The sequence below is a fragment of the Perkinsus marinus genome (genome assembly GCF_000006405.1).
Source record: "Perkinsus marinus ATCC 50983 genomic scaffold scf_1104296952158, whole genome shotgun sequence".
NCBI classification, from domain to species: domain Eukaryota; phylum Perkinsozoa; order Perkinsida; family Perkinsidae; genus Perkinsus; species Perkinsus marinus.
Genome location: NW_003208985.1, coordinates 25,975 through 38,223, shown reverse-complemented (window position 1 = coordinate 38,223; position 12,249 = coordinate 25,975). Strand labels below are relative to the sequence as shown.

The window sequence follows — 12,249 nt, the reverse complement described above, 5'->3', positions numbered from 1 at the left end:
TGTAGGTCGATGTGTGGTGATGATGATGATGGTTGGTCAGATAATCAACTATTGACAGCTCTAACTGATGATGGGCAGCTCTACACCACTGACGATGACGATCATTTCAAGATGTCCGGAGCATAATAATTAGTCCCGCCGATTTTCCCATCGCTTGCAATTGTCCCGCTACATTTGCTCGCTCTTTAGTTTCCTTTACGACATATTGAGTTTGTCAGTGGAGGTTCTCGCGTATGGAGCCACCGCTGGTACTCACTTCACTCATGGTGATGTCAACAATCGATGGAAAGAATTCTGAAACAGTATCGAGAACACGCTTCGAGAGCTGGAACTAGTCAAGACTCTTGTTGACGCAGTGTTGGATCTAGATTTCCTAGCAGTGACGAATTGAGTGAATAATCTCTATCAACTTTGTTCAGCATTCAAGGCCGCTGGCGAAATCTCCATGAATTCACAGGGAATTGAGGAGTATACGAACAATTTGGAAAGAGAGGAGTCATCAAACAGAGAGATGCCACATTGTCTGAGTTTTGGAAGTACACCTTTCCCTGTGCAAGTTTCAAAGTTGGAAGGTTGGATGCGTATAGTTATTCTCGGATGTGTAGCTTCAGCTAACTCGAACCCTGGGGTGACTGGTGGCAACTCAACCCCTCCGCCTCTCGAAGATGGAGCCTCAAATAGGTTGTGTGAGTTGGGCATCAGAAGATGGGGAATGAGAGTCTATACAGAAAAAAGGTAGGGTGATAACCCATTGCGGTGCCGTAAAGATTTAGCAAACAATACCTCATGGAAATGGGTGCAATGAACGGGGCCGATCGTGCACGAGTCACAACCAGCGTCGCGATATTGCGCGCGTGAAGAACGCAAGATCATTAGGGAAGCCCTCGGAGTGGAGGATCGACACATAGCCGTCCCTAGTATGGGTCGGGTCCTACACTGCAGATGAGATAGTGTCAATCTTGGACCCAACGAATCAAAAATGAATACTGTCCGAGTCGGACAGCCCCTTCCACCATATGCAGGTGACGCGCCCTACGCGGAAGCCTTTGTGACCTACTATCGTCTGATCGCACACTCCGGGGTCTCCGCACAACGTGACGCAGATTGCTGCTCATCGAGCAAAGATTTTAGTCTCTTCTAATTACTTCCAGTTGACAGCCCTCTCATTGATGTCTATCCTTGCTACCCGAAGCCCTGCTATAAGTTCTGTTGTACATTATCCGCGGTGTAACGAATATGACTTTGCTGCATTGTAGTGGAGCCAGCCTCGCACGCATACGTCAAACGCACAATGGCGAGCAAGCGTGGCCCTAACGAGTCATCGGCTGTGATACTGGTGATAGGTAGTCCATCATAGTAAATAATACCAACTCACTAAAACTAACTCAGCATCACTATTATAGTGATGCTGAGTTCATACTCAGCAACTACATAGTGGGTACGGAAATAAAAAATTTTGCACTTTCTCTGCGCGCTTCTTTCCGGCGCATAAGATAGTCGTCAAATCAATGATTCAAGGACTTCGATTTCGACAACACAATCGCGAACTTCGAGTTCGAAGATGAGAGTATTACTATCATTTCGACGGTCGTAGCTTGAGGGATGCACTGCTCTGCCACGCCCTCAACTTGTAGCTATCTGTAGCTCACTCAATGTGGGTAATGTTCATTTCCGTGGAGATGTAGAAAAATGCAGTAATAATGTTCATGTTATGAAATTTCGTTGCGCATCACTAAACTGGTTTGTGCCTCTATTGAATTGGCCTGGGCGTTACCCAACTCCGGGCCCCATCGAGTTTCTCTGATGTAGTCTTGAAATGGTGTAGTTCTGGCACACTTGGAAATGTGGATGGCTTACGATGGCTTGCAATGTCACTGGTAAGAGCGAGTCGACTCTTGGCCCAAGAACCATCAGCGATGATCGTATCCGCTTGATTAGTGAGAACAACAGCCTCCGTAAGTTCGCCCAACATAACGTTGGAATAAGGTCCACTGGCCAGAAGCAGGATGACCATATTCTCGAATAGCATGAAGTAAATGCCTGACGTGACCTCGCACATTTTCAGGTACAGAGCGTGATCAAGTCGATCGATCCTAACCATATGAGTGGTTCAGGAGACGACGATCGATAGAAACACAGACACGCAAGTATCCAGCGCTAGGCAGATGTGCAACAACCTGTTGCCAACAAGTTTGCCAAGATATGAACCAACCTCTCGAGCGAACGACGGTTGCGACTCGTCAACCTCGGATTCAAAAGGTTCAAGAAAGGCTTCCAAAAGATGACGCCGCGGCGAGAATCCACGACACCATGCGTTACTGCTCGTGGGCCCTCGGCCCGTTTGACACTCGGACCCCGACTGTCGGGGACAATCTCGAGTCGAGATTCCAGCCGAACATGGCATTTCTCAGTGCATTCACAACGGCACCAGAAGTTCCGTCTTGCCTTCTTGACCTTTGCCAGGATAATATACCCAAGCGAGGGAGACATATGTTCGACAGTACGGTACTGCCAGTACCCGAGTTAGCACCACAGCCCTCAATAGGTCCGGCTTTCCCCAATTTCCTCGAACAAGCCGCTGGTCAGCCCTCGATCCTACCTGAGCCGGAGGATAATCTCAACTCGGGCACGAAGTGATCAGAGTTATGATAATCACCATGGGATAGTGAACATGCCACGACGACTGCTGTAGCATTGAGACCCTCAAGTGAGGGATGCCGGCTGTCTTGGCTCCGAACCTCTCACGCTCAGCTTGATTAGCACCGGCTTCGGGACGGACGAACCCTCTCAGTGTAAAGTGACTCTGACATATGTGACTCTAACATCGCCTCCTTCAGGAGACCACGGACACAGCGAGAAGTCCTGTCATCTCCTTCACCTTTAGCAGTACTAGATATTGTAGAAGCCGGTGACTGATCAGTTTCCCTGGGGCGAACACCACAACGGATGGGTGGGGGAGAGACTCCTCAATATCTTATAGAATATAGCGGGACGAGCCAGCTATGCAAGACTTGCAAAGCTGGCTACCACTTGCATTGCAAGTGCAGGCTCTGTACTACAGAGTATTAGCAAGGCAACTATCAATACTCTGAGTCTCAGAATCAGGGTCTGAGTATACTCGCTAAAAGGCTCGTATATCTATGCCATCTAGAACACTATATCGGGCTGGAATCAGGTACTATAATTGTACTGAACTTCGTATTGGAAGAAATCAATACCAGCCTATACCAGAAGGCTACTCGACGCACGTTTCGTCTTGAGTCCGGAAATAAACCTGAGTGCTAAAAGCGCAGTGAAACCTCAGAGCAGCACCGCTAGCTAAGTCGTTGACGCATCTTCAGCTCGAGACTCTGAGGTTTGTATGACAATCTCGCTTCGCCACGAACAGTAGCAGTGGGACAGGCCAATGTCATGGAATGGAAATGCCTCAGGATGAGAGTCAAGATCACCACAGCCTCCTTGATGGCCATGTTCTGTCCAGGGCATTGGCGAGGCCCTCCACCGAATGCTAGATGATCACGTACACGGGCTTGGTCTATCGAGGAGCCGCCGGGGAGAAGCCAACGCTCGGGACTGAGATGAATAGCATCCTGGGACTAAGTGGAGAGGACATATATACTTGAAGGTTTTGCCGCCCTGAGACTCCGTAATCATAACCTTGCGAAGGAGGGTCATCACATTTGTCCCGGAAGGGATCTGGTGGCCGTTAAGCTCCGTGTCATGGGTACACTCATGGAGGAGGAGCACAGCCGGTGGCTCCAACTGAGAACCGACCCTTACATTCGATTTGCCAGGGACTCACCCTGAGGGCCTCGAGTATACAACACTTGATATAGACTAGCTCCTCCAGATCCTCTATCGTATCGGGATCATGCCCAAGGCCATCCACCTCGGCCCTGGCCTTGTCCTGTATTCCAGGGTATAGGGCCAGATAGCAGAGACACCAGGCGACAGTCGTAGCGGTGGTGTCACTACCAGCAATGAGGAACCTGATAATATCCAGCCCATATATGGCAAAGCAAGTGCAAAATGAAAGAACGGGGACTTACGTCATAAGGTTCCCTCGCAGGTCGGCTTCGTCGAGATGCAGAAGTTTGTCGAGCAAGTCGCGTCTTTCCCCTCGTTCTCCCGCGTCCCGCTCCGCTCGGCGTTTGGCGATGATCTCATCACATATTCTTCTCAGTTGCTTCGCCCCAGAGTGCATCTAATAATGATAATCGAGCGACGACTTTATCGTCGGGTGAGGTGTCTACCTGTCTAATCATCGGATTGAGATTCCATGGGAACCTATCTCGTGTCGTCCATGCTATAGCACTACGTTGGGCAGCGTAACCCGAGCCCAGCAATAGCTCTTCCATCGCTAGCTGCAGCTCTCCGGACTGTTGTCCGAGAGACACACCTATCGAAGAGCGTGGAGTAAGATCTCGATACTGTCTCGCTGAGACGGTATCATTGAATTTTTAGTTTCTGAGTAGGGTTCGCAAAGCATGCGCTCAAATCGGTGCCCACCATCTGGATTCACGAAATTATAATCCTTCCCGAGAGTGGTGACACATAAGATATCCAAAGTGCAGAGGGGAAGCCATCCTGTGGGGCACCATACGATGACACCGTCTTGACTGAGGGACTTCAACTGTTGTATCTGCGCTGCAGATTTTGCACAACGGGACCTAAGGGATGGCAATCCAAACTTTACCAGCCTCAAGGCAACTTTGGACATATCGGGAATCATAGCCGATGAGTTGATGTCGTTGAATGCCGGCGCACCCAATCGTCTATTCCGCCTCCACACTTCACCTTCTGTAGTAAACATACCATCCACAGGCACAATCTTGTGTTTATTGAAGGGCTTTATGTAGGTCTTCGGGCGTGCATTCAGAACTTGTCGAATAAGCTCAGGATCAGATACGACAATCATGTCTCCACCGACGAATCTGAGGAGAGAAAAGACTTAACTTTCGCATATTCGACAGTATTCGTGTGTTCCTCACCTCATGTGGTAAACACCACCGTAGGTATCAGCATAGATCTCCGAGGCGTAGTAGAGGTGATCCACTGACTTCGGGATGAAGCCGAGGACCGGAAGAAGCTAACGAAGGCAGAAGGACTTATGAATGGAGAAACGAAAGCCGATCTCACATGGTTTGGTCCACCAAAGAGTGCATGGAGATCCACCCTGGTACGCTTCATGCGCTTAAGAGCCTTCAAGGCGATTAATGAGGCCACACCAGCGACGATGATCAGACTGCCGTGCCACCGGAAGAGCGATCGGCACTTCACCATGAGGTCCTGCACACCATGGAGGACGGGTTCCATGTTTAATACTCAATCCTGTACTGAGACGTTCAATGCTGATGCGACGTACCCAACGCTTGAACCGGCGATAGCAGCTGGTCGCTTTATGCTAGAAATATGATTGGAAATTCCATTCAAAGTCGGCCTAAAACTCTGACTGTGATCTTGCTAATTCTCGCTTCATACAGTCGGGAAGCGACGCAAGCAAACGAGCTCCATCGACTGAGGGGTGTGAATGCCCAAGGCATTCACTGGGTGCTCACCCCGGGTGCTAGTATCTACTCCACACACTGGGTGCTTCGTTCATCAGGGCATTATGCCCTGATGAACGGAGCACCATGAGGGCTCACCCCTATCCAGGGGAGGAATCTTCCCGGAGGATAGGCTGATCAGCGCAACTGTGTTCCGGGATTCCCAGACTGGGAAGCTCGGGGATCCTAAAGCACCCGAGTTGGGGACAGTCTTGTAATCCCACCGGAATTCGACATCACAATAAATGAGAAATGCCTGCACGCAAAGGCGTTTCTAGGGAATGAAAGGACCGGGGGTGTACCTACACGAGGGGGGGGGGGGTTGCCGAGATCGTCGATGCCATCAACAACTTGTGCGCACGTCAACATGCGGGCCGCATGTGCGTCGCGAGGCTAGATAACGCACATTTTGCACCGAGAGTTCATCGAAGACTTCGAAGTATAAAAAGCCTTAATAAGGCTCACCAACTACCCGTTGGCCAGAGGCATAGCACAGCTAGTGTTCCGTTAAAATGATACCGGCAATCTAACCAAGGACGCGGGTCTCGCTTGCCAGGGATATGGTCATCGTATGTTTGTAGTACAAACATGCAAAGGCCGTGTTCCTGGCAAATTTTATACTTGCGTGCATGACGAGTATATACGTTTCACCGTATGGAATCACTTATGGTATCTTATACTTCTCATTAACAACTCTTCCGTCGCTGTAGATGCGGCCAAAATCATGAACTAACACCTCTGTTGTATTTCAAGTGCTGCACTATCCAGGATTCTCCGAGATTGAGAGCGTTTTCGGGACCTAGCTATTAAACTGTTTCCTGAACTCAGTGAGCCAACGACAGGTCATCAGGGATGAGAACGGAGAGTGATGAATAGAGCCTGACTTTTGCTATACATTATCGAAGCTTTCTGCTGAGCCACAAAGTAGGTAGCGAGGAGTCTGAGGGTATGGACCATACCGTATAGTAATAAAAAAATGTCGCACCTACATTCTGTGCGTTAAATCTCCAGCACACAAGAGGGACGTTAGAACATCGATTTTGGGACTTCAATTCCGACAACGCAATCAAGTACTATTTTGACGATAATATAATTTTCTATTTCGGACGTGAATACTTCCAGAGGCAGGGACATCACCCCCCGTATAAGCCTCCGATAGATTATCGGCGATATTCTTAATCACTTGGTTGCAGCCCTTGTAACTTCTATCAAAATCAACGTTGTACAACCGATATTCTCAATCACTTGGTTGCAGCCCTCGGAACTTCTATCAAAATCAACGTTGTACAACCGATATTCTCAATCACTTGGTTGCAGCCCTCGGAACTTCTACCAAAATCAACGTTGTACAACCGATATTCTCAATCACTTGGTTGCAGCCCTCGGAACTTCTATCAAAATCAACGTTGTACAATTGAGTCACGAGGCTCTTATGGACCTTTTTACATTAAGAACTTTTTTTCGTGAGGGCTACAATAAGAGTCTTTATCATTTTCGTGATTCGCGAACCTGTTAGTTTCGGATACTTCACTTGTAGCGTCTTGGGGCTCAAGTATGGTTCTTCCCAGTGACAACTCGGGATCATTTGAGGGTTCGGAGTCATTCATTAGGAAATGAGGGTGATAATATCTGATACCGATGTCATATGAATCAATAAGTTTGACCGAAAAGAATAATGGGCAATCCGTGAGGCCTCCAAAGCACATGCAACTTTGCTTCTGCAGATGAGACACATATATACATATCCCACCCAGCTGTCGAACACGACAGCACCCTCCCTTGGGCTATGAAACGAACCGTGATCAGCGAGAACACATCAAACTGTGGGCAAAGCATGCCGCCTACACCGTCATGGCAGGTTTTCCACAGTTGAGCAGATCCGCAATTCTCCCACACGAAGGAAGAAAGAAGAAAAAAAAGTAGACATATTGATGCAATAACGATTCAACTACTAGATAGTGACAACCGATGCCCAGTGCAACAACTGGGATCTGAGCTAGAGGACACAGAACATTGAGGCACACTGCTTCTAGCAATCTTGCACCTCTCAGCATTTCCGCTTCGCTTCATGCTTTTCCAAGCAATGAGCAATGGGGCACGCACACACATAGCCTGATCGATTGTGTTCGGGCGACGACGACCTAAGTAGTCGCACGCACGCGAGAGCAGCCTCAGCACAGAGACCTTCCTAAGAGTGGAACGCTGTACACTGTGGACTGAGTCCACTAGAATCTGCCGTAGACTCTACCCGGATGAGCGGGCCGAAGCCCACCCTCGATTCGCAATTGTTATGGCACAATGTCGAGTGAGGAAGTAAAACCGTCTATAACGGTTTCCCAAGTCTTCGAGTTGACGAAACACCGTCTGATCTTACGCAGAACGTGAGGCTAATAACAGCTTAGGTAATATAGGATAATGTTGCGTCCCTCAAAAGACTACAACATTGTCACTTCTCACTATCGGATCCCGCTGAATCCAGCACACGTTCGTATGACTCTCAACACATCTACTGGAGCAGCTCGCAGCTTCTACAACTTTCGTTCTTCACCATCTCAGAATTTTCGAGTTACATCTTTTCGAAGTTGCGCTCAGAATATCTGAGTTGTAACTTTCGAAGTTGCGCTGTAGTCTTCCGATCCTGAGCTGACGGCTCGGAGCTGTGGTTTTCCATGACGTCATCATGACTATGAACGGAAGTTGATGTTCTTTAATCGACGCGCTGTCGGAACGAAGTTTCTAAAGTTCAGATTCTAAACCGAGTCGCTTCAGATTCTGAAATTTAGAAACTACGTTCAGAAACCCGGTTTAACCGACGTGCCAATAGAATCGAAGCGTTCGAAACTGCGCACCATCGGAATACTAGTATATACCAGAAGATAATTTGGTGGTGAACGCAAAAACATCTGTTGCGACCGGAAATAAACCTGAGCGCTGAAGCAATAAAATCGCAGAGTAGCAGCACTAGCCAACTCGTTGAGACATTCGCAGCTCGAGATTTAGAGGTTCGTATGAAAAAGTTGCCTCACCAATAACACTTGCAGCGGGACAAGTCAATGACATAGAACCAAAATTTCTCAGAAGTAGAGTCAAGATCACCACAGCCTCCTTGATGGCCATGTTCTGTCCAGGGCATTGACGAGGCCCTCCACCAAATGCTAGATGATCACGTACACGGGCCTGGTCTATCGAGGAGCCGCCGGGGAGAAGCCAACGCTCAGGACTGAGATGGACGACATCCCGGGATGAAGTGGAAAGGAAGTTATATACTCGAAGTTTTTGCCGCCTTGAGCCTCCGTAATCATAGCCTTGTGAAGAAGGGTCGTGACCTTCGTCCCGGAAGGGATTCGGTGGCCATTAAGCTCCGTGTCATGAGTGCACTCATTGAGAAGGAGCACACCCGGGGGTTGCAACTGAGAACCGGCCGAGGATCTCCCACTCGATTTGCCAGGGACTCACCCTGAGGGCCTCGAGTATACAACACTTGACATAAACTAGCTCGTCCAGATCCTCTATCGTATCGGGATCATGCCCAAGGCCATCCACCTCGGCCCTGGCCTTGTCCTGTATTCCAGGGTATAGGGCCAGATAGTAGAGACACCAGGCGACAGTCATGGCGGTAGTGTCGCTACCAGCAATGAGGAACCTGGCAACTCGAGTAAATATAAATCAAGACGCTAGGAGTCCTAGCCTAGGACTCGGAGACTATACTTCCGTCGACTCGTACAACTGTCGGGTATCAGACTGGAAGTACGAGGACTTACGTTATAAGGTTCCCTCGCAGGTCCACTTCATCGAGATGCAGGAGTTTGTCCAGCAAATCATGCTTTTCCGCTCGTTCTCCCGCGTCTCGCTCCGCCCGCCGTTTTTCGATGATTTCATCACATATTCTTCCCAGCTGCTTCGCCCCCGAGTGCATCTAAAAATGATAAGCGAACGACGACGTAATCGTCGGGTGAAGTGTCTACCTTTTTGATCATCGGATTAAGATTCCACGGGAACCTATCCCGTGTCATCCATGGTATAGCACTGCATTGTGCAGCGTAACCCGAGCCCTCCAATAACTCGTCCATCGCTAGCTGGAGCTCTCCGGATTGTCGTCCGAGTGGCACGCCTGTCAACGAGCGAACAATAACACCTCGATAGTATCGCCACTGAGACGGTATTACCGTCCCAGTAGCGGAATCGCATTTCGCACCACTGGGGTCAGTTTTATATACTCTATCGGCTGAGATGTCATCACGAGAATGGAGATCATTGGTAATAGTGGGTTGAATCCACTGAATTCTCGTACACTCTGCACCAATTCAAGGTCTCGATATCGAAATTCAAAGCGAGGATAACTTCATTAAACTTTGAGTTAGTAGATAGGGACTCTATCATAGGGCGTTCGTCGAACATAAGCTCAACTCGTTGCTCACCATCTGGATTCACGAAATTATAATCCTTCCCGAGAGTGGTGACACATAAGATATCCAAAGTGCAGAGGGGAAGCCATTCTGTGGGGCGCCATACGATGACACCATCTTGACTGAGGGACTTCAACTGTCGTATCTGCGGTGCAGCTTTTGCACAACGGGACCTAAGGGATGGCAATCCAGACTTTACCAGCCTCAAGGCCACTTTGGACATATCGGGAATCATAGCCGATGAGTTGATGTCGTTGAATGCCGGCGCACCCAATCGTCTGTTCCGCTTCCACACTTCACCTTCTGTGTTAAACATACCTTCCATCGGCATAATCCTGTGTTTATTGAAGGGTTTTATGTAGGTCCTCGGACGTGCATTCAGAACTTGTCGAATAAGCTCAGGATCAGATACGACTATCACGTCCCCGCCGATGATTCTGAGAAGGCAAAATATAGAGTAGGTGAATTAGTCCGCACAGTATTGAACTGTTCCTGACCTCATGTTGTATACATCGCCATACGTATCAGCGTAGATCTCCAATGCATGACAGAGGTGATCCACTGACTTCGGGATGAAACCAAGGACCGGGAGGAACTAGCGAAAGCCGAAATATTTGCATCTTATAAGTTGCGAAGGGCCAGCCGAGCTCACATGGTTTGGTCCACCAAAGAGTGCATGGAGATCCACCCTGGTACGCTTCATGAGCTTAAGAGCCTTCAAGGCGATTATTGAGGCCACACCAGTGACGACGATCAGAGCGCCGTGCGACCGGAAGAGCGATCGGCACTTCACCATGAGGTCCTGAACACCATGGAGGACGGGTTCCATTTTTAGTATCCAAAAAGAGCTCCGGAGGCTAAGGGGTGTGAATACCTCGAAGCACGAAGCACCACGAAAGCTCACCCCTATCCGGGGAGGGATGGACGGGTCAAGAAAACGAAATTCCCGGAAGGTAGAGACTCTAGCCTAGAGTCCACCAGGCTTGGAAAACATTGGGCACCCGAGATAAGTCCAGCCCAGTGGCCTCATCCTGATTCACGTCCGGTGACACAAGGAATACACGCATGTGCATCGCGAGGCTACATCAGACACGTTCTTCTACAGATGAGCAGAGCCTATCAGGTATAGGGAACGAAATGCGGCTCTAGTTACTCAAGCTTGGGGAGGTTTACTAACTAGCTCCTTGGCAACGGCCCAGCACAGCTAGCGCTTCCTGGGAGTGACAGCGATGATCCAACCAGAGACGCGCGACGTTACTCGCCAGTGACACGGTTTCGTATGCTTGAACTCGCGTGTATGATGCTTGCGTTGCACTTTCTCGTTTTTTCTCCATCATTCCTTCGTCATTTCTCCGTTGTCTAGAGGGAATTCATCCATCCGGAAGATTTGCAGACAATGGTTAAAATGGAGATGTTGAAGCTCCGTTCCATAGGAGTCCAAGTTGGACTGTCCAACATTCAATAATCGACTATGCCACCACTCAAAGATATGCATTAACAGCACAATCAATTCGCATGAGCGCCGCGAGACTATCGGAATTCCACTTTCTCCTTACCCCATTTAGAGAAGTAGTATATACCCCCTCAAATAGAGAAAATCTCGCTAGAAGTGACATATTCCACTGAAATTATAATACTTCCACGCTACTTGGCTATAATCGTGCGTCAAAATCTCACATTTTCTAATCTCTTCCACAAATTCTTATCACATACTCTTTAACCTTCAGCATGTGTCCCTCTGATGCGTTGCTTCCCGCTTATTAATTCTAAACGCCTTCCAACACTCCAATTCTACTCTGTTCAACGCATCCCTAAACCTACATCGTGCGTAATTTCATCACGTTTACTTGCACTTCTTGCAGTTAGACGATTTGTGTACTCACGCAGTTCGTGCAAATTTTCAACCATTTGGCGGTCGTATGGGAGTACTCCTCTACTCAAAGGGAACCTCCAATTATTACTTCACACTGTGGAGTCCACGCTTTACTTTCATTACATAACTTTCATAACAAACCAGGTGCAAAAACCATGCAGGAAATGCACTGCAACACCCCCTCCGTAGGAGCTAGAGATTCCCCGGAGCGAAGCGACGCGAGCTGCTAGTTTGCTTCGGAGGGGGAAGAAGATGATGTAATGATCACATCATGTGATTCACATGTGATGATGATTTGTTGTGCATGTCATGCAATTGGTAAGGCATTGTAAGGACGCAGAGAGTCCAAGATGTCGGAATTGCTTACAACTGACAGCAGCAAAAACAAGTGGTCAGGACAAGCTAGTACAACTTGTCTTACCGA

The 12,249-nt window shown here is 48.6% G+C and overlaps 2 protein-coding genes across 2 annotated transcripts; both read right to left on the bottom strand.

The window, feature by feature from the left end:
• Positions 1 to 3,314: 3,314 nt before the first annotated feature.
• On the bottom strand, positions 3,315 to 5,316 carry Pmar_PMAR021695 (cytochrome P450, putative; the record flags this gene model as incomplete). The annotated part of the gene is made up of 9 exons (XM_002777184.1): positions 3,315 to 3,573; positions 3,620 to 3,762; positions 3,803 to 3,989; positions 4,050 to 4,204; positions 4,254 to 4,399; positions 4,510 to 4,642; positions 4,697 to 4,934; positions 4,992 to 5,089; positions 5,140 to 5,316. 9 exons carry the CDS (start codon positions 5,314 to 5,316, stop codon positions 3,315 to 3,317), a joined length of 1,536 nt encoding a protein of 511 aa, XP_002777230.1.
• Positions 5,317 to 8,405: 3,089 nt separating this feature from the next.
• On the bottom strand, positions 8,406 to 10,781 carry Pmar_PMAR021694 (cytochrome P450, putative; the record flags this gene model as incomplete). The annotated part of the gene is made up of 10 exons (XM_002777183.1): positions 8,406 to 8,449; positions 8,573 to 8,766; positions 8,814 to 8,956; positions 9,003 to 9,189; positions 9,308 to 9,462; positions 9,512 to 9,657; positions 9,965 to 10,097; positions 10,152 to 10,389; positions 10,450 to 10,547; positions 10,605 to 10,781. The coding sequence occupies 10 exons, from the start codon at positions 10,779 to 10,781 to the stop codon at positions 8,406 to 8,408; spliced, it is 1,515 nt and encodes a 504-aa protein (XP_002777229.1).
• Positions 10,782 to 12,249: the final 1,468 nt, after the last annotated feature.